At 46.4% G+C, this 20,467-nt stretch overlaps 1 protein-coding gene across 1 annotated transcript; it reads right to left on the bottom strand.

Moving 5' to 3' along the window:
- Positions 1-481: 481 nt before the first annotated feature.
- On the bottom strand, positions 482-20,379 carry LOC118944527 (D(4) dopamine receptor-like). The gene is made up of 3 exons (XM_036964372.1): positions 20,263-20,379; positions 14,281-14,891; positions 482-1,820 (listed from the first exon to the last, which is right to left on the bottom strand). Exons 1-3 carry the CDS (start codon positions 20,346-20,348, stop codon positions 1,612-1,614), a joined length of 906 nt encoding a protein of 301 aa, XP_036820267.1. The 5' UTR covers positions 20,349-20,379; the 3' UTR covers positions 482-1,611.
- Positions 20,380-20,467: the final 88 nt, after the last annotated feature.

The following is a 20,467-nucleotide window of genomic DNA, read 5'->3' as shown; positions in this document are numbered from 1 at the left end:
CTCCACCACTTTGTCTGACTGACTGAAAGTCCTTTAAATGTAAAATACATATCTGCCAAGTTTTGCTAGATATATTATTTAGCTGGGAAAGCTGATGTGTTGATATCTAGACCTAGTTATTTTTTTGTGTGCATGTGTATGTAACGAATGTGAAACGGCTAGCTTAGTTAGCGGTGGTGCGGCGCTAAATAGCGTTTCAATCGGTGACGTCACTCGCTCTGAGACCTTGAAGTAGTAGTTCCCCTTGCTCTGCAAGGGCCGTGGCTTTTGTGGAGCGATGGGTAACGATGCTTCGTGGGTGTCAGTTGTTGATGTGTGCAGAGGGTCCCTGGTTCGCGCCCGGGTATGGGCAAGGGGACGGTCTAAAGTTATACTGTTACATGTATAATCGACCGCCTAAGTTGTTGTTCCTGCAAGGAGTCTTTAGCTGACAAACTGGTGTTATTGCTGATACTGATGAGAACAAGGCATTGCTTTACAAAGAGGTGTCTTTTATTTTATTGGAAAGCTTTCCACATAAAACGTGGATATGGTAAAACAGTAGGCACTGTCAATGAGCCGACAAACAGACTGCTGTTACAGGCAGACACAGTCAAAGTATTGGCTTCAGTTAAAATGGCAAAAACAAACAACATTACAACAAACTTTCAAAAATGAAATAAAACAACATTTGAATGGATTTGTATACGAGGTTACAGGCTAAAGCTTCAGTATCATACACACTGTATGAATGCATTCATTGATTAGCTTCTGTTCTTCATAATGCTGTCAGCTAAATAACTTCAGATTTAAAGGTGTAATCACAGGGCTGTAATAACACCGTCGTAAGACTGTTATAATGCTAGTATTAAGCCTCATACCACACCTGTAATAAACAATGCAAAGCCAGCATCGCCATGGTATCCAGGACGGAGAGCGATGTTACTTTAGAACAGTTGGAATGGTCTCAGACTCCGCCCACCCAACTCCGCCCACCCACCAGATAAACACTCATATAGCCAAATCTCAGTGGCATGACTATGGGGTTGAGGGGGCAGGTAGCCTAGTGGTTAGAGCGTTGGGTCAGTAACCAGCAGGTAGCCTAGTGGTTAGAGCGTTGGGTCGGTAACCTAAAGGTTGCTGGATCGAATCCCCAAGCTGACAAGGGTAAAAATCTGTTGTTCTGCCCCTGAACAAAGCAGTTAACACACTGATCCCCGGTAGGCCGTCATTGTAAATAAGAATGTGTTCTTTAACTGACTTGCCTAGTTAAATGAAGGTTTAACTTGTAACCTCCTCCTGGAGATCTACAGGGTGTGCTGGCTCCATCCCTGCTGATCAAGGTCATCTGTTTAGGGTAGGGTTGTAGCAAAAACCTGTTCACTAAGTAGCTGTCCAGGAGGAGGGTTGGTCACCCCAGAGCAATACATACAGATTTAGCCCTGGGCCATCCCCAGGCAATTAAGAAAGTCAATTCCACATTCTCCTCACCGAAAAGCATTGAAGATAATTGGACATTTTTTTTTGTGTACCTTCTGAACTGACCCCAACTGGAAATGCCTGTGCAGTAATATACGCCTTCTGTGAGAGTACGGTTAGCGCTACCATTGTTCCTGCGGTGTGGGGCTGACGTCAGCAGCAGCTGAATGAGTGGAGGGACTTCTTGAAGAACTTCCTGAACTCTGTGTTGAAGACCGTGTAGATAATGGGGTTGAGGGCGCTGTTGACGTAGCCCAGCCAGGTGACGGTGCTTATCAGGGCCTGCGGGATGTAGCAGGTAGCACACAGGGCCCGGGTGGTGTGGACGACGAAGAACGGGGTCCAGCAGAACAGGAAGCAACCTGAGGGGAGGAGGAGGAGGAGAGGAGAGGTTAGGGGACTGTTCTGAATAATGGATCCATTAATTGATTCACGGATGATTGATTCATTAGATGAGGTGACTTTACCTTCTTACTATGTAAGAGCATTGAGAGTCTGGAAAATATCCCATCAATTATAAATCAATCAACTTATATCTAGGTCTTTATCTACCTACTGTAGGTCTTTATCTACCTACTGTAGGTCTTTATCTACCTACTGTAGGTCTTTATCTACCTATTATCTACCTACTGTAGGTCTTTATCTACCTACTGTAGGTCTTTATCTACCTACTGTAGGTCTTTATCTACATACTGTAGGTCTTTATCTACCTACTGTAGGTCTTTATCTACATACTGTAGGTCTTTATCTACCTACTGTAGGTCTTTATCTACATACTGTAGGTCTTTATCTACATACTGTAGGTCTTTATCTACCTACTGTAGGTCTTTATCTACCTATGATCTACCTACTGTAGGTCTTTATCTACCTACTGTAGGTCTTTATAACCGTTGTTACCAAGACCAAGCAGAAGCTGAGTCAAAGTGGTGTAAAATCTCCCTACAACCACAGACTTTACTGTTCCACTGCCAACCCCATCTGATCTGATAAGTGAAGCACAGCCAATCTACCACGTCAGTCTTATTGCTATTTCATGGAGACTTAACTCAAAGAAACATTAATCAGCAGTTTAACCTTCACACATTTTTTACAATTATTTTTTATTCTCCTTTTGCCCCTGAAGCAGAAAACACTCCATTTTATAAAGTGCCGTGTTGACGCTTTACAAAGACCGACACACACTAATGAGAGAGAGGAGAGAGAGAGAGAGAGACAGAGAGAGAGAGAGAGAGAGAGAGAGAGACAGGGAGAGACAGAGAGAGAGAGAGAGAGAGAGAGAGAGAGAGAGACAGGGAGAGACAGAGAGAGACAGAGAGAGAGAGAGAGAGACAGAGAGAGAGAGCGAGAGAGAGAGAGAGAGAGAGAGAGACAGGGAGAGACAGAGAGAGACAGAGAGAGAGAGAGAGACAGAGAGAGACATAGAGAGAGAGCTCATTCTGGGTAAAACATTTGTTAATGTCCTTTTCCAACCATGAGAGGGTAAGTAAATGTACAGCCGGTTGATCATTTAATGTTGCCACAGGGTTAGCAACCCAAGCTATTTCTTCACACGCAATCAATTCACAACGACACCTCCGCGGCTGGGTAACACTCATTTACACTGCCTAGACCCCGTCAACATTAATACGGGGGAATCCCAAATAGCGCCCTATTCCTGGTCAAAAGTAGTGCACTATGTAGGGAATAGGGTGCCATTTGGGATGAATCCCCCCCCCCCAAAAAAAAGTGTTTACAACATGGCGATGAGAGTGAGATAAATGGACAGCATGGCTGATGTCCTTGTAGATTAGAAACGTGCCTCTCTGGTGAGGTGAATAATGCAGGAATGTTGATGGGATTGCTATAAATACTCAGTCAAGCGCTTGGAGGTCGGGGTGGAGTAGCGATACAGATTAGGGTTGCACCCTAAACTGTACCCTATTCCCTATGTAGTGCACTACTTTTGACTAGAACCGTCATAAACCTCTGGACAAAAGTAGTGCACTAAATAGGGAATAGGCTGCTATTTTGGATATAGTCTAGGTAGTACCAGCTCCTGAACAGGGAAGCGCTTCCTCCCTCTGGAACTGATACTGCAACCTAATAAGCTTAGTTTCCCTCTACAGCTGTGAATCAGAGCTTCCCTGGCCAGACACTTAATCAAGACCCACCAACCACCTACAGATGTGAATCAGAGCTTCCCTGGACACTTAATCAAGACCCACCAACCACCTACAGCTGTGAATCAGAGCTTCCCTGGCCAGACACTTAATCAAGACCCACCAACCACCTACAGCTGTGAATCAGAGCTTCCCTGGCCAGACACTTAATCAAGACCCACCAACCACCTACAGCTGTGAATCAGAGCTTCCCTGGACAGACACTTAACCAAGACCCACCAACCACCTACAGCTGTGAATCAGAGCTTCCCTGGCCAGACACTTGATCAAGACCCACCAACCACCTACAGCTGTGAATCAGAGCTTCCCTGGACAGACACTTGATCAAGACCACCAACCACCTACAGCTGTGAATCAGAGCTTCCCTGGACAGACACTTAATCAAGACCCACCAACCACCTACAGCTGTGAATCAGAGCTTCCCTGGACACTTAATCAAGGGGCAACTGACAGTAGATAGAAGCCATTTGTCTGGAGTGTCTCCATGCGTTGTATGATTCATTGGTTAGGTGTTCATTGGACGAGGGGCTGAATTTATACCTCAACTCTCTGGGAGGTGGAGAGAATTTACTCTTAAGAGACAGTCTGTCTTCATCTGGAGAGACTTTACTCTTAACAGTCTGTCTTCATCTGGAGAGACTTTACTCTTAAGAGACAGTCTGTCTTCATCTAGAGAGACTTTACTCTTAAGAGACAGCCTGTCTTCGTCTGGAGAGACTTTACTCTTAAGAGACAGTCTGTCTTCATCTGGAGAGACACCCCCCCCCCCCCCCCCCCCACCACAAGTCAAACACTTTGATGTCAGGCACCCCCAAGATATGTCGGGCACCCCCTAGAGAGTATGAGCACCCCCCTAGAACATCCCAAAATGTCAGTTGGATTAACCTTCATAAATGTTTCCAATTTCCACTGGGTCATTTGAACCATCCTTGCCAGTTCCTAACTAATCCGGAGCACCGCACCCCTGGAAGGATTCTGTGCTCCTTCCTTATTGAGCTTCCTTATTCCTTATTGAGCTTCCTTATTGAGCTTCCTTATTGAGCTTCCTCATAAAGCAATCAAACAATTACAGTCAACAAATGCTTTTTACAAATTGGAAACAGAAAATTGTCTGTCCTTTAACCCTTCGACAGAATAAGTGTTGTTGCCAAAGAGGAAAAATAGAGGATGTCTGTCTGTCTGTCTAGTAGGAGAGGATCTGATGTCTGTCTGTCTGTCTGTCTGTCTGTCTGTCTGTCTGTCTGTCTGTCTGTCTGTCTGTCTGTCTGTCTAGTAGGAGAGGATCTGATGTCTGTCTGTCTGTCTGTCTGTCTGTCTGTGTAGGAGAGGATCTTCTGTCTGTCTGTCTGTCTGTCTGTCTAGTAGGAGAGGATCTGATGTCTGTCTGTCTGTCTGTCTATCTGTCTGTCTAGTAGGAGAGGATCTTCTGTCTGTCTGTCTGTCTGTCTAGTAGGAGAGGATCTGATGTCTGTCTGTCTGTCTGTCTGTCTGTCTGTCTAGTAGGAGAGGATCTTCTGTCTGTCTGTCTGTCTGTCTGTCTGTCTGTCTAGTAGGAGAGGATCTTCTGTCTATCTGTCTGTCTAGTAGGAGAGGATCTGATGTCTGTCTGTCTGTCTAGTAGGAGAGGATCTGATGTCTGTCTGTCTGTCTGTCTGTCTGTCTGTCTGTCTGTCTGTCTGTCTGTCTGTCTGTCTGTCTAGTAGGAGAGGATCTGATGTCTGTCTGTCTGTCTGTCTGTCTGTCTGTCTGTGTAGGAGAGGATCTTCTGTCTGTCTGTCTGTCTGTCTGTCTAGTAGGAGAGGATCTGATGTCTGTCTGTCTGTCTGTCTATCTGTCTGTCTAGTAGGAGAGGATCTTCTGTCTGTCTGTCTGTCTGTCTAGTAGGAGAGGATCTGATGTCTGTCTGTCTGTCTGTCTGTCTGTCTGTCTGTCTGTCTGTCTGTCTGTCTAGTAGGAGAGGATCTTCTGTCTGTCTGTCTGTCTGTCTGTCTGTCTGTCTAGTAGGAGAGGATCTTCTGTCTATCTGTCTGTCTAGTAGGAGAGGATCTGATGTCTGTCTGTCTGTCTAGTAGGAGAGGATCTGATGTCTGTCTGTCTGTCTGTCTGTCTGTCTGTCTGTCTGTCTGTCTGTCTGTCTGTATTAGCTAAATGCTTCTCCTTCCTTTCCCCTCTTATGTTCCCAACGTTCCGTGTAGGAATCACTACCCTCAGTGACATCTTAATATCTACCCTCAATGTAAAGAACAAGACCAACACGAACGCCGGCCGTGCACAGCCTCGTCTCTGACCACAGAACAGACACATTTTTCTGTTTATTTCCCAACTATTTGACACCCAGCCGGGGATCTACTGAGTGGAGACGGCCGACATTGGTGTTGATCTGTGTTGTCTTCAACAGGAACCACCCTCACTGACTGCCTGGTGTTATGAGGGACAGCCTGTTGTGTCCCCAGCAGAGGGCCCTGCATGGTAACCTGTGTTTCCTGCTAATACTAATTGATGTGACGCTCTGAGTGTTACCTGATACCAACTGCCTCCTGTCCTGGGACACGATCAAATTTAAGGATCAACTTCAATTCAAAGTCAGCTGGAAAACAACCCTGATCTGTTTTTAAAAAAATATGTTTTATTTAACTAGGCAAGTCAGTTAAGAAAAAATTCTTATTTTCAATGACGGCCTAGGAACAGCAGGTTAACTGCCTGTTCAGGGGTAGAACGACAGATTTGTACCTTGTCAGCTCGGGGGTTTGAACTTGCAACCTTTCGGTTACTAGTCCAACGCTCTAACCACTAGGCTACCCTGCCGCCCCTCCACTCTAACCACTAGGCTACGCTGCTGCCCCTCCACTCTAACCACTAGGCTACCCTGCCGCCTCTACGCTCTAACCACTAGGCTACCCTGCCACCCCTCCACTCTAACCACTAGGCTACCCTGCTGCCCATCCACTCTAACCACTAGGCTACCCTGCCGCCTCTCCACTCTAACCACTAGGCTTCCCTGCCACCTCTACGCTCTAACCACTAGGCTACCCTGCCGCCCCTCCACTCTAACCACTAGGCTACCCTGCCGCCCCTCCACTCTAACCACTAGGCTACCCTGCCGCCCCTCCACTCTAACCACTAGGCTACCCTGCTGCCCCTCCACTCTAACCACTAGGCTACCCTGCTGCCCCTCCACTCTAACCACTAGGCTACCCTGCTGCCCCTCCACTCTAACCACTAGGCTACCCTGCCGCCCCTCCACTCTAACCACTAGGCTACCCTGCTGCCCCTCCACTCTAACCACTAGGCTACCCTGCTGCCCCTCCACTCTAACCACTAGGCTACCCTGCTGCCCCTCCACTCTAACCACTAGTCTACCTGCCTCCCCTCCACTCTAACCACTAGTCTACCCTGCCATCCCTCCACTCTAACCACTAGGCTACCCTGCTGCCCCTCCACTCTAACCACTAGGCTACCCTGCTGCCCCTCCACTCTAACCACTAGGCTACCCTGCCGCCCTCCACTCTAACCACTAGGCTACCCTGCCGCCCCTCCACTCTAACCACTAGGCTACCCTGCCGCCCCTCCACTCTAACCACTAGTCTACCCTGCTGCCCCTCCACTCTAACCACTAGGCTACCCTGCCGCCCCTCCACTCTAACCACTAGTCTACCCTGCCGCCCCTCCACTCTAACCACTAGTCTACCCTGCCGCCCCTCCACTCTAACCACTAGGCTACGCTGCCGCCCCTCCACTCTAACCACTAGTCTACCCTGCCGCCCCTCCACTCTAACCACTAGTCTACCCTGCCGCCCCTCCACTCTAACCACTAGGCTACGCTGCCGCCCCTCCACTCTAACCACTAGTCTACCCTGCTGCCCCTCCACTCTAACCACTAGTCTACCCTGCTGCCCCTCCACTCTAACCACTAGGCTACCCTGCTGCCCCTCCACTCTAACCACTAGGCTACCCTGCTGCCCCTCCACTCTAACCACTAGGCTACCCTGCTGCCCCTCCACTCTAACCACTAGGCTACCCTGCTGCCCCTCCACTCTAACCACTAGGCTACCCTGCTGCCCCTCCACTCTAACCACTAGGCTACCCTGCTGCCCCTCCACTCTAACCACTAGTCTACCTGCCTCCCCTCCACTAGTCTACCCTGCCGCCCCTCCACTCTAACCACTAGTCTACCCTGCCGCCCCTCCACTCTAACCACTAGGCTACGCTGCCGCCCCTCCACTCTAACCACTAGGCTACCCTGCCGCCCCTCCACTCTAACCGCTAGTCTACCCTGCCGCCCCTCCACTCTAACCACTAGTCTACCCTGCCGCCCCTCCACTCTAACCACTAGGCTACCCTGATCTGTTGAACAGCAGCGATTCTTTTGTTTTGTTCTTACTTTAAACTCTGTTTGTTTATTAGAAACGCAGATGGGCTTTTCACACTGCTGAAGCAAACCAAGCTTGTACAGAGCTGACCTGATTACGCAGATCACAATCATAGTTTCTGGAACTTTTGCTGACAATATCCACATTATGTTTGGATTGGGCATGGTACTGTGAAATGACTATCTGTGTAATGAGTCACCAACCCACCCACATGGTCTCCCACATAGATGACCAAAGACAGAGACCAACATCCGTCAGTCTGGCTGGAGACTAATGAAGACATTTAACTCTCCTCAACACTTCCATCTGTTTCTGCTCATTAGTTGAAGCCGTGAACGAATCAGTAGGCACATCTATACTTAAACCTGTGGTCATGTGTGTCGTGGGGTTAAGACGATCCAAAGTGGTACATAATGTCTGGATTGAAGGCTTTAAGCTAAACTTAGTCAGGTAGAGAACGGTGGCCTAAAGTCACACTTCTAATAGGTCTACAGACCTTCTGTCAGACCTAGCATCTGATGACTACAGACCTTCTGTCAGACCTAGCATCTGATGATTACAGACCTTCTGTCTAATAGACCTTCTGTCAGACCTAGCATCTGATGACTACAGACCTGTCTAACAGACCTTCTGTCAGACCTAGCATCTGATGTCTACAGACCTTCTGTCAGACCTAGCATCTGATGTCTACAGACCTTCTGTCAGACCTAGCATCTGATGACTACAGACCTGTCTAACAGACCTTCTGTCAGACCTAGCATCTGATGTCTACAGACCTTCTGTCAGACCTAGCATCTGATGTCTACAGACCTTCTGTCAGACCTAGCATCTGATGTCTACAGACCTTCTGTCAGACCTAGCACCTGATGTCTACAGACTTTCTGTCAGACCTAGCATCTGATGTCTACAGACCTTCTGTCAGACCTAGCATCTGATGTCTACAGACCTTCTGTCAGACCTAGCATCTGATGACTACAGACCTTCTGTCAGACCTAGCATCTGATGACTACAGACCTTCTGTCAGACCTAGCATCTGATGACTACAGACCTTCTGTCAGACCTAGCATCTGATGACTACAGACCTTCTGTCAGACCTAGCATCTGATGACTACAGACCTTCTGTCAGACCTAGCATCTGATGACTACAGACCTGTCTAACAGACATTCTGTTATACCTAGCGTCTGATGCCTACAGACCTTCTGTCTAACAGACCTTCTGTCAGATCTAGCATCTGATGACTACAGACCTTCTGTCAGACCTAGCATCTGATGACTACAGACCTTCTGTCAGACCTAGCATCTGATGACTACAGACCTTCTGTCAGACCTAGCATCTGATGACTACAGACCTTCTGTCAGACCTAGCATCTGATGACTACAGACCTTCTGTCAGACCTAGCATCTGATGACTACAGACCTTCTGTCAGATCTAGCATCTGATGACTACAGACCTTCTGTCAGACCTAGCATCTGATGACTACAGACCTTCTGTCAGACCTAGCATCTGATGACTACATACCTTCTGTCAGACCTAGCATCTGATGACTACAGACCTGTCTAAAGACCTTCTGTCAGATCTAGCATCTGATGACTACAGACCTCCTGTCAGACCTAGCATCTGATGACTACAGACCTTCTGTCAGACCTAACGTCTGATGACCACAAACCTTTACCTTAGTTATGTTGCCTGGGAAGTCTACAGGAGCCTACATGATAAAGTGTAGTCCCTCGTCATCAGTTTCTCCGATAAGATGCTACTGATGTCCAAGGGCTTTCCTAATTTGGGTTTAGTAAATACAGCCTCCTAGGTCTATTAGCTATGGGCTGGGTTTGATGACCTTTTGGTATGATTTGATTAGTAAATGTTTTTAACCTGTTTGACCTTTTGTTTTGTGTTGCTTGCCGACAACATGTAGTTGCTTATCATTAACTTTTCATTATTGATGAATAGTGCATAATAATTTAGCATCTGCTGTCAACACTGTAGCATTTTCCTAACAAGCTGTGTATCTGCTGTCAACACTGTAGCATTCTGTATTTTCCTAACAGGCTGTGTATCTGCTGTCAACACTGTAGCTTTTTCCTAACAAGCTGTGTATCTGATGTCAACACTGTAGCTTTTTCCTAACAAGCTGTATATCTGATGTCAACACTGTAGCATTCTGTATTTTCCTAACAAGCTGTGTATCTGCTGTCAACCCTGTAGCATTCTGTATTTTCCTAACAAGCTGTGTATCTGCTGTCAACACTGTAGCATTCTGTATTTTCCTAACAAGCTGTGTATCTGCTGTCAACCCTGTAGCATTCTGTATTTTCCTAACAGGCTGTGTATCTGCTGTCAACACTGTAGCATTCTGTATTCTCCTAACAAGCTGTGTATCTGCTGTCAACACTGTAGCATTCTGTATTTTCCTAACAAGCTGTGTATCTGCTGTCAACACTGTAGCTTTTTCCTAACAAGCTGTGTATCTGCTGTCAACACTGTAGCATTCTGTATTTTCCTAACAAGCTGTGTATCTGCTGTCAACACTGTAGCATTCTGTATTTTCCTAACAAGCTGTGTATCTGCTGTCAACCCTGTAGCATTCTGTATTTTCCTAACAGGCTGTGTATCTGCTGTCAACACTGTAGCATTCTGTATTCTCCTAACAAGCTGTGTATCTGCTGTCAACACTGTAGCATTCTGTATTTTCCTAACAAGCTGTGTATCTGCTGTCAACCCTGTAGCATTCTGTATTTTCCTAACAAGCTGTGTATCTGCTGTCAACACTGTAGCATTCTGTATTTTCCTAACAAGCTGTGTATCTGCAGTCAACACTGTAGCTTTTTCCTAACAAGCTGTGTATCTGCTGTCAACACTGTAGCATTCTGTATTTTCCTAACAAGCTGTGTATCGGCTGTCAACCCTGTAGCATTCTGTATTTTCCTAACAAGCTGTGTATCTGCTGTCAACACTGTAGCTTTTTCCTAACAAGCTGTGTATCTGCTGTCAACACTGTATTATTCTGTATTTTCCTAACAAGCTGTGTATCTGCTGTCAACACTGTAGCATTCTGTATTTTCCTAACAAGCTGTGTATCTGCTGTCAACCCTGTAGCATTCTGTATTTTCCTAACAGGCTGTGTATCTGCTGTCAACACTGTAGCATTCTGTATTCTCCTAACAAGCTGTGTATCTGCTGTCAACACTGTAGCATTCTGTATTTTCCTAACAAGCTGTGTATCTGCTGTCAACCCTGTAGCATTCTGTATTTTCCTAACAAGCTGTGTATCTGCTGTCAACACTGTAGCATTCTGTATTTTCCTAACAAGCTGTGTATCTGCAGTCAACACTGTAGCTTTTTCCTAACAAGCTGTGTATCTGCTGTCAACACTGTAGCTTTTTCCTAACAAGCTGTGTATCTGCTGTCAACCCTGTAGCATTCTGTATTTTCCTAACAAGCTGTGTATCTGATGTCAACACTGTAACATTTTCCTAACAAGCTGTGTATCTGCTGTCAACACTGTAGCTTTTTCCTAACAAGCTGTGTATCTGCTGTCAACACTGTAGCTTTTTCCTAACAAGCTGTGTATCTGCTGTCAACACTGTAGCTTTTTCCTAACAAGCTGTGTATCTGCTGTTAACCCTGTAGCATTCTGTATTTTCCTAAAAGGCTGTGTATCTGCTGTCAACACTGTAGCATTTTCCTAACAAGCTGTGTATCTGATGTCAACACTGTAGCATTTTCCTAACAAGCTGTGTATCTGCTGTCAACACTGTAGCATTCTGTATTTTCCTAACAAGCTGTGTATCTGCTGTCAACACTGTAGCATTCTGTATTTTCCTAACAAGCTGTGTATCTGCTGTCAACACTGTAGCATTTTCCTAACAAGCTGTGTATCTGCTGTCAACACTGTAGCATTCTGTATTTTCCTAACAAGCTGCGTATCTGCTGTCAACACTGTAGCATTTTCCTAACAAGCTGTGTATCTGCTGTCAACACTGTAGCATTCTGTATTTTCCTAACAAGCTGTGTATCTGCTGTCAACACTGTAGCATTCTGTATTCTCCTAACAAGCTGTGTATCTGCTGTCAACACTGTAGCATTCTGTATTTTCCTAACAAGCTGTGTATCTGCTGTCAACCCTGTAGAATTCTGTATTTTCCTAACAAGCTGTGTATCTGCTGTCAACCCTGTAGAATTCTGTATTTTCCTAACAAGCTGTGTATCTGCTGTCAACACTGTAGCATTCTGTATTTTCCTAACAAGCTGTGTATCTGCTGTCAACACTGTAGCATTCTGTATTTTCCTAACAAGCTGTGTATCTGCTGTCAACACTGTAGCATTCTGTATTTTCCTAACAAGCCGTGTATCTGCTGTCAACACTGTAGCATTCACTGTACATTAGAAAGGTCGTTTCTCCCATTAATCATTTAAAAATAAAAGTAGCACATGGCAGTAGGCACACCACACTTACCGTTCTACCTAAACAAAAAGGATATTTGGTTGTCCTATTCCAAGCAGAACCCTTTGGGTTCCATGTAGAACCCTTTTTTTTCACAGAGGGTTCTACCCGGAACCCCCAAAAAAAGGTTATTCCAAAGAGTTCTCCTATTAGAACAGCCAAATGACCTCTTTCTGAAATTCTTTTGAAAAGTGTGAAGCAGTTCATTGTGACGGATCAGGAAGCCATGAGAGCACCGCAGGACACAGCACCTTTTTATAGAAGCGTTTTTTTGTTTTTCTCTCACCGATGAAGATGAAGGATGTGCCACCAGCATCCACCACTCAAACATAGTGCATGTTTCATTAAAAATGCACCTCATATCAGCCTGACACTGAGAAAATGACTCAACCACCTCAAATTATTCATGAATGATGACGCTGTGGCCAAAAGTGAATAAGTTCAGAAATGAGAGATGGAGAATTCCCCCGAGGTATATCACTGCATCATTTCCATTTAAACCGTTACGGCCCCCTTAATCAATGTCCAGGTCAGTGTGACTCCAGAGAAACACAATACTCTCCCAGTGGACCAAACTGGATGACATCCTTTCAACCAGCACGGCCTGCTGGGTATTTTATCCTTTTCATCACTTCATCTCATGATTTAACATTTCTATCAGTTTCCAGGTTCTGGTTTGATGAACGTTATCCTCCATTAAGCAGGTCAGTGAATCAGAAGCTGGAAACACAATACTTTCATCATTTTATAAATGTAGCCTGTCATTATAACTGGAGAACCGGTTCCCAGTACTATCTGATAGTGACTGTCTAGTCTAGCTTTTAGGGCTCCCAACGTGTGTGTTTTAATTATATATTTCATTTGTTATTTTATTTAAGCCGTTGGAGAAAGCAATGTGTGCTTTGAGGCCAGCCATAAGGGGTTTATACAGTATGAACCCAAAACATGCATTTGAACCAGGTCTAATCACGACCAGTTAGAACCTACCCTATGAGCCCTCAGTAGAACCTACCCTATGAGCCCTCAGTAGAACCTACCCTATGAGCCCTCAGTAGAACCTACCCTATGAGGCCTCAGTAGAACCTACCCTATGAGGCCTCAGTAGAACCTACCCTATGAGCCCTCAGTAGAACCTACCCTATGAGCCCTCAGTAGAACCTACCCTATGAGCCCTCAGTAGAACCTACCCTATGAGGCCTCAGTAGAACCTACCCTATGAGCCCTCAGTAGAACCTACCCTATGAGCCCTCAGTAGAACCTACCCTATGAGGCCTCAGTAGAACCTACCCTATGAGCCCTCAGTAGAACCTACCCTATGAGGCCTCAGTAGAACCTACCCTATGAGCCCTCAGTAGAACCTACCCTATGAGCCCTCAGTAGAACCTACCCTATGAGCCCTCAGTAGAACCTACCCTATGAGCCCTCAGTAGAACCTACCCTATGAGCCCTCAGTAGAACCTACCCTATGTGCCCTCAGTAGAACCTACCCTATGAGCCCTCAGTAGAACCTACCCTATGAGGCCTCAGTAGAACCTACCCTATGAGGCCTCAGTAGAACCTACCCTATGAGCCCTCAGTAGAACCTACCCTATGAGGCCTCAGTAGAACCTACCCTATGAGCCCTCAGTAGAAAAGAGAAAGGGGGAGAAGCAGAGATGGGGACAGTCACAAACACTTGAAACTTGATTCTGGACTCATAGGACTCTGACTCGGAAGTTTGAAGGAAACCTTTGTAAGTTTTTGACAGGTTTGAGGGGAACTTATTCGTTTTTGACAAGTCAGGGGAGCCTTTTGTGAGTTTTTTGACAACTTTTTGACAAGTCTGTAACTTTAATCTGTGGCACTTACCCACCACAACTGGAAGAACCCTCATGGCCTTCCTCTCCCTGCCGTTGATCTTGGCTCGCTTCCTCTTCTGCGGCGGCTTCTGCTGGTAGGAGATAGACGGCACGGAGCTGATCCTCTCCCTGTACGCCGAGGGGAACGGGGGGCAGTCTGGCTGCAGATAGTCATCGGTATCCTCCAGCCCCAGCCGGGCCTGAGCCAGGTCCCTCTCGATGATCCTGGGCAGGGGCATGGGCAGCGGCCCGGGGATGGTCCCTGAGGTCGGCATGGCGGCGGCTGCGGCTGCATGCTGAAGCTTCCTGCATGTCTGGATGCTGTTCCTCAGCTTGGCCTTGCGCGCCTCCTCCCACCTCTTCAGGCCCTGGAACATGCCGAAGTAGAGGAGGAGCATGATGGGACAGGGGATGAAGAAGGAGCAGACAGAGGAGTAAATCACGTAGTTGTCATCTTCCAGTTTACACTCGGTGGGGTCCCGGTGTGGGATGTTGTTGATACCCAACATGACTGGGGAGGCCACGGCCAGGGCTATGAGCCAGGTGCCTGACAGCAGGATGATCTGACGCTGGTCAACGTGCTTCCTGTTGTAGTTCAGAGGGATTGACACGGCAATGAACCTGAGGGAAAGGGGGTGAGTGAGAGAGAGAATTACATTTACATGGAATGAACTACAGGACAAAATACAAATCCTCCAACCCAAAAAGGCCTGTGGTGTTGATGGTTTCCTAAATGAAATGATGAAATATACAGACCACAAGCTCAATTTGGCTATTATTAAACTCTTTAACATCATCCTCAGCTCTGGTATCTCCCCCAATATTTGGAACCAAGGACTGATCACCCCAATCCACAAAAGTGGAGACAAATTTGAACCCAATAACTACCGTGGGATATGCGTCAACAGCAACCTTGGGAAAAACCTCTGCATTATCATTAACACCAGATGTGTACATTTCCTCCCTCAGCAAAAAGAATGTACTGAGCAAACGTCAAATGGGCTTTTTTTTAAAACCAAATGACCGTACGACAGACCACGTATTCACCCTGCACACCCTAATTGACAAACAAACATGTAAAGTTCTCTCGTACTTTGTTGATTTCAAAAAAGCTTGACTCAATTTGGCATGAGGGTTGTACAAATGAATGGAAAGTGGTGTTGGGGGAAGAACATCCGACATTATAAAATGCATGTACACAAACAAGTGCGCAGTTAAAATTGGCAAAAAAACTAACATTTATTTCCACAGGAAAGACAGACACCAAATTGAGACTCTGCACGCAGAATTCTGCAAAAATATCCTCCATGTACAACGTAGAACACCAAATAATGCATGCAGAGCAGAATTAGGCCGATACCCACTAATTATCAAAATCCAGAAAAGAGCCGTTAAATTCTACCTAAAAGGAAGCGATTCCCAAACCTTCCATAACAAAGCCATCACCTACAGAGAGATGAACCTGGAGAAGAGTCCCCTAAGCAAGCTGGTCCTGGGGCTCTGTTCACAAACACAAACACACCCCACAGAGCCCCAGGACAGCAGCACAATTAGACCCAAACAAATCATGAGAAAACAAAAATATAATTACCTAACACATTGGAAAGAATTAACAAAAAAACAGAGCAAACTAGAATGCTATTTGGCCCTAAACAGAGAGTACACAGTGGCAGAGTAATGAGTACACAGTGGCAGAGTAATGAGTACGCTGAGAGTCGGGAAGCAAGTTCAGGGAGGGAGTGTTTTAATAAATAAATGCAACTAAATACAAAACAAGAAACACAAACAACACACAGACATGACACTGGAACAGAAACAATAATGCCTGGGGAAGGAACCAAAGAGAGGGACATATATAGGGAAGGAACCATAGGGAGAGACATATATAGGGATGGAACCAATGGGAGGGACATATATAGGGAAGGAACCAAAGGGAGGGACATATATAGGGAAGGAACCAAAGGGAGGGACATATATAGGGAAGGAACCAAAGGGAGGGACATATATAGGGAAGGAACCAAGGGGATTGACATATATAGGGAAGGAACCAAAGGGAGAGACATATATAGGGAAGAAACCAAAGGGAGGGACATATATAGGGAAGGAACCAAAGGGAGGGACATAGATAGGGAAGGAACCAAAGGGAGGGATATAGATAGGGAAGGAACCAAAGGGAGGGACATAGATAGGGAAGGAACCAAAGGGAGGGACATATATAGGGAAGGAACCAAAGGGAGGGACATAGATAGGGAAGGAACCAAAGGGAGGGACATAGATAGGGAAGGAACCAAAGGGAGGGACATAGATAGGGAAGGAACCAAAGGGAGAGACATATATAGGGAAGGGACCAAAGGGAGGGACATATATAGGGAAGGAACCAAAGGAGGGACATAGATAGGGAAGGAACCAAAGGGAGAGACATATATAGGGAAGGAACCAAAGGGAGGGACATATATAGGGAAGGAACCAAAGGGAGGGACATAGATAGGGAAGGAACCAAAGGGAGTGACATATATAGGGAAGGAACCAAAGGGAGTGACATATATAGGGAAGGAACCAAAGGGAGGGACATATATAGGGAAGGAACCAAAGGGAGGGACTTATATAGGGCAGGAACCAAAGAGAGGGACATATATAGGGAAGGAACCATAGGGAGGGACATATATAGGGAAGGAACCAAAGGGAGTGACATATATAGGGAAGGAACCAAATGGAGGGACATATATAGGGAAGGAACCAAAGAGAGAGACATATATAGGGAAGGAACCAAAGGGAGAGACATATATAGAGAAGGAACCAAAGGGAGTGACATATATATAGGGAAGGCACCAAATGGAGGGACATATATAGGGAAGGAACCAAAGGGAGGGACATATATAGGGAAGGAACCAAAGGAAGTGACATATATAGGGAAGGAACCAAAGGGAAGGACATATATAGGGAAGGAACCAAAGGGAGGGACATAGATAGGGAAGGAACCAAAGGGAGAGACATATATAAGGAAGGAACCAAAGGGAGGGACATAGATAGGGAATGAACCAAAGGGAGGGACATAGATAGGGAAGGCACCAAATGGAGGGACATAGATAGGGAAGGAACCAAAGGGAGGGACATATATAGGGAAGGAACCAAAGGGAGGGACATAGATAGGGAAGGTACCAAAGGGAGTGACATATATATAGGGAAGGCACCAAAGGGAGAGACATAGATAGGGAAGGTAATCAGGGAGGTGATGGAGTCCAGGTGAGTCTGATGAAGCGCAGGTGTATCACGATCATCGAATGTAAAATCTTCTTCTAGAGACTCTTTAGTGACAAAGGACCTTTACCTACAGTATGACCTTTACCTACAGTATGACCTTTACCTACAGTATGACCTTTACCTACAGTATGACTCTTTACCTACAGTATGACCTTTACCTACAGTATGACCTTTACCTACAGTATGACCCTTTACCTACAGTATGACCCTTTAGAAGTAGAGACTCAGGAGGTAGAGAGGTCAACACCATTAGAAGTAGAGAGACTCAGGAGGTAGAGGGGTCAACACCATTAGAAGTAGAGAGACTCAGGAGGTAGAGGGGTCAACACAATTAGAAGTAGAGACTCAGGAGGTAGAAGGGTCAACACCATTAGAAGTAGAGAGACTCAGTAGGTAGAAGGGTCAACACCATTAGAAGTAGAGAGACTCAGGAGGTAGAGGGGTCAACACCATTAGAAGTAGAGAGACTCAGGAGGTAGAGGGGTCAACACAATTAGAAGTAGAGACTCAGGAGGTAGAAGGGTCAACACCATTAGAAGTAGAGAGACTCAGTAGGTAGAGGGGTCAACACCATTAGAAGTAGAGACTCAGGAGGTAGAGGAGTCAACACCATTAGAAGTAGAGACTCAGTAGGTAGAAGGGTCAACACCATTAGAAGTAGAGACTCAGGAGGTAGAGGGGTCAACACCATTAGAAGTAGAGAGACTCAGGAGGTAGAGGGGTCAACACCATTAGAAGTAGAGAGACTCAGGAGGTAGAGGGGTCAACACCATTAGAAGTAGAGACTCATGAGGTAGAAGGGTCAACACCATTACATGTAGAGACTCAGTAGGTAGAGGGGTCAACACCATTAGAAGTAGAGACTCAGGAGGTAGAGGGGTCAACACCATTAGAAGTAGAGAGACTCGGGGGGTAGAGGGGTCAACACCATTAGAAGTAGAGACTCAGGAGGTAGAGGGGTCAACACCATTAGAAGTAGAGACTCAGGAGGTAGAGGGGTCAACACCATTAGAAGTAGAGACTCAGGAGGTAGAGGGGTCAACACCATTAGAAGTAGAGACTCAGGAGGTAGAGGGGTCAACACCATTAGAAGTAGAGACTCAGGAGGTAGAGGGGTCAACACCATTAGAAGTAGAGACTCAGGAGGTAGAAGGGTCAACACCATTAGAAGGAGAGACTCAGGAGGTAGAAGGGTCAACACCATTAGAAGTAGAGACTCAGGAGGTAGAGGGGTCAACACCATTAGAAGTAGAGACTCAGGAGGTAGAAGGGTCAACACCATTAGAAGTAGAGAGACTCAGGAGGTAGAGGAGTCAACACCATTAGAAGTAGAGAGAATCAGGAGGTAGAGGGGTCAACACCATTAGAAGTAGAGAGACTCAGGAGGTAGAGGGGTCAACAACATTAGAAGTAGAGACTCAGGAGGTAGAGGGGTCAACACCATTAGAAGTAGAGACTCAGGAGGTAGAGGGGTCAACACAATTAGAAGTAGAGACTCAGGAGGTAGAAGGGTCAACGCCATTAGAAGTAGAGACTCAGGAGGTAGAGAGTCAACACCATTAGAAGTAGAGACTCAGTAGGTAGAGGGGTCAACACCATTAGAAGTAGAGGGGTCAACACCATTAGAAGTAGAGACTCAGGAGGTAGAGGGGTCAACACCATTAGAAGTAGAGACTCAGGAGGTAGAGGGGTCAACACCATTAGAAGTAGAGAGACTCAGGAGGTAGAGGGGTCAACACCATTAGAAGTAGAGACTCAGGAGGTAGAGGGGTCAACACCATTAGAAGTAGAGACTCAGGAGGTAGAGGGGTCAACAACGTTAGAAGTAGAGACTCAGGAGGTAGAAGATGAGATGTGTCTGTCTGTTAGGGAGATTCGGGCTATACGTCCTGACTAGCTATGAATGGAAATGTATACATTTTTAATGCATCAAACATCAGTTGGGGAACGTGTCAGTCTGTTTCAGGAAGTAGTTCATTAGATGGACTCAACGCAGCATTTTGAAGTATTTCTGCTAACGCTTCAGATATTGTTACTGGACACCATGTAGATAGTTGGGACTGTTTTTTTTTACCCCTTTTTCTCCCCAATTTCGTAGTATCCAATTGTTGTAGTAGCTACTATCTTGTCTCATTGCTACAACTCCCGTACGGGCTCGGGAGAGACGAAGGTTGAAAGTCATGCGTCCTCCGATACACAACCCAACCAGCCGCACTGCTTCTTAACACAGTGCGCATCAAACCCGGAAGCCAGCCGCACCAATGTGTCGGAGGAAACACAGTGCACCTGGCAACCTTGGTTAGCGCGCACTGCGCCCGGCCCGCCACAGGAGTCGCTGGTGCGGAATGAGACAAGGACATCCCTACCGACCAAGCCCTCCCTAACCCGGACGACGCTAGGCCAATTGTGCGTCGCCCCACAGAGCCTGGGCGCGAACCCAGGGACTCTGATGGCACAGCTGGCGCTGCAGTACAGCACCCTTAACCACTGCGCCACCCGGGAGGCCCTTAGTTGGGACTGTTGATAATTACACAGCAGGAAGCCTGGGACAGGAAACACACAGTATAAAGTAAAGCACCAAATGAACATCATGTTTACATCCTTTAACAGAGTCGGATCCCAAAACCTCTCTGGCCTAATAAGAACCTTGTCTGAAAACCTGACGACTTAAACCATAATGGTAGAGGGACCTGGGGTTCGGTGTGTGTGTGTGTGTGTGTGTCTGACTGACCTGTCGACGCTGATGGCACAGAGGTTGAAGATGGAGGCTGTGCACAGCATCACATCCATGGACATCAGACCGTCACACAGCATCATGTTCAGGGACCACACGCCACCCTGGAACTGAACACAACATACAGCATCACATCCATGGACATCAGACCGTCACACAGCATCATGTTCAGGGACCACACACCACCCTGGGCCTGAACACA

This window comes from Oncorhynchus mykiss, chromosome 26, assembly GCF_013265735.2.
Source record: "Oncorhynchus mykiss isolate Arlee chromosome 26, USDA_OmykA_1.1, whole genome shotgun sequence".
Taxonomy (NCBI): Eukaryota; Metazoa; Chordata; class Actinopteri; order Salmoniformes; family Salmonidae; genus Oncorhynchus; species Oncorhynchus mykiss.
This window is presented reverse-complemented; position numbering and strand designations above follow the sequence as displayed.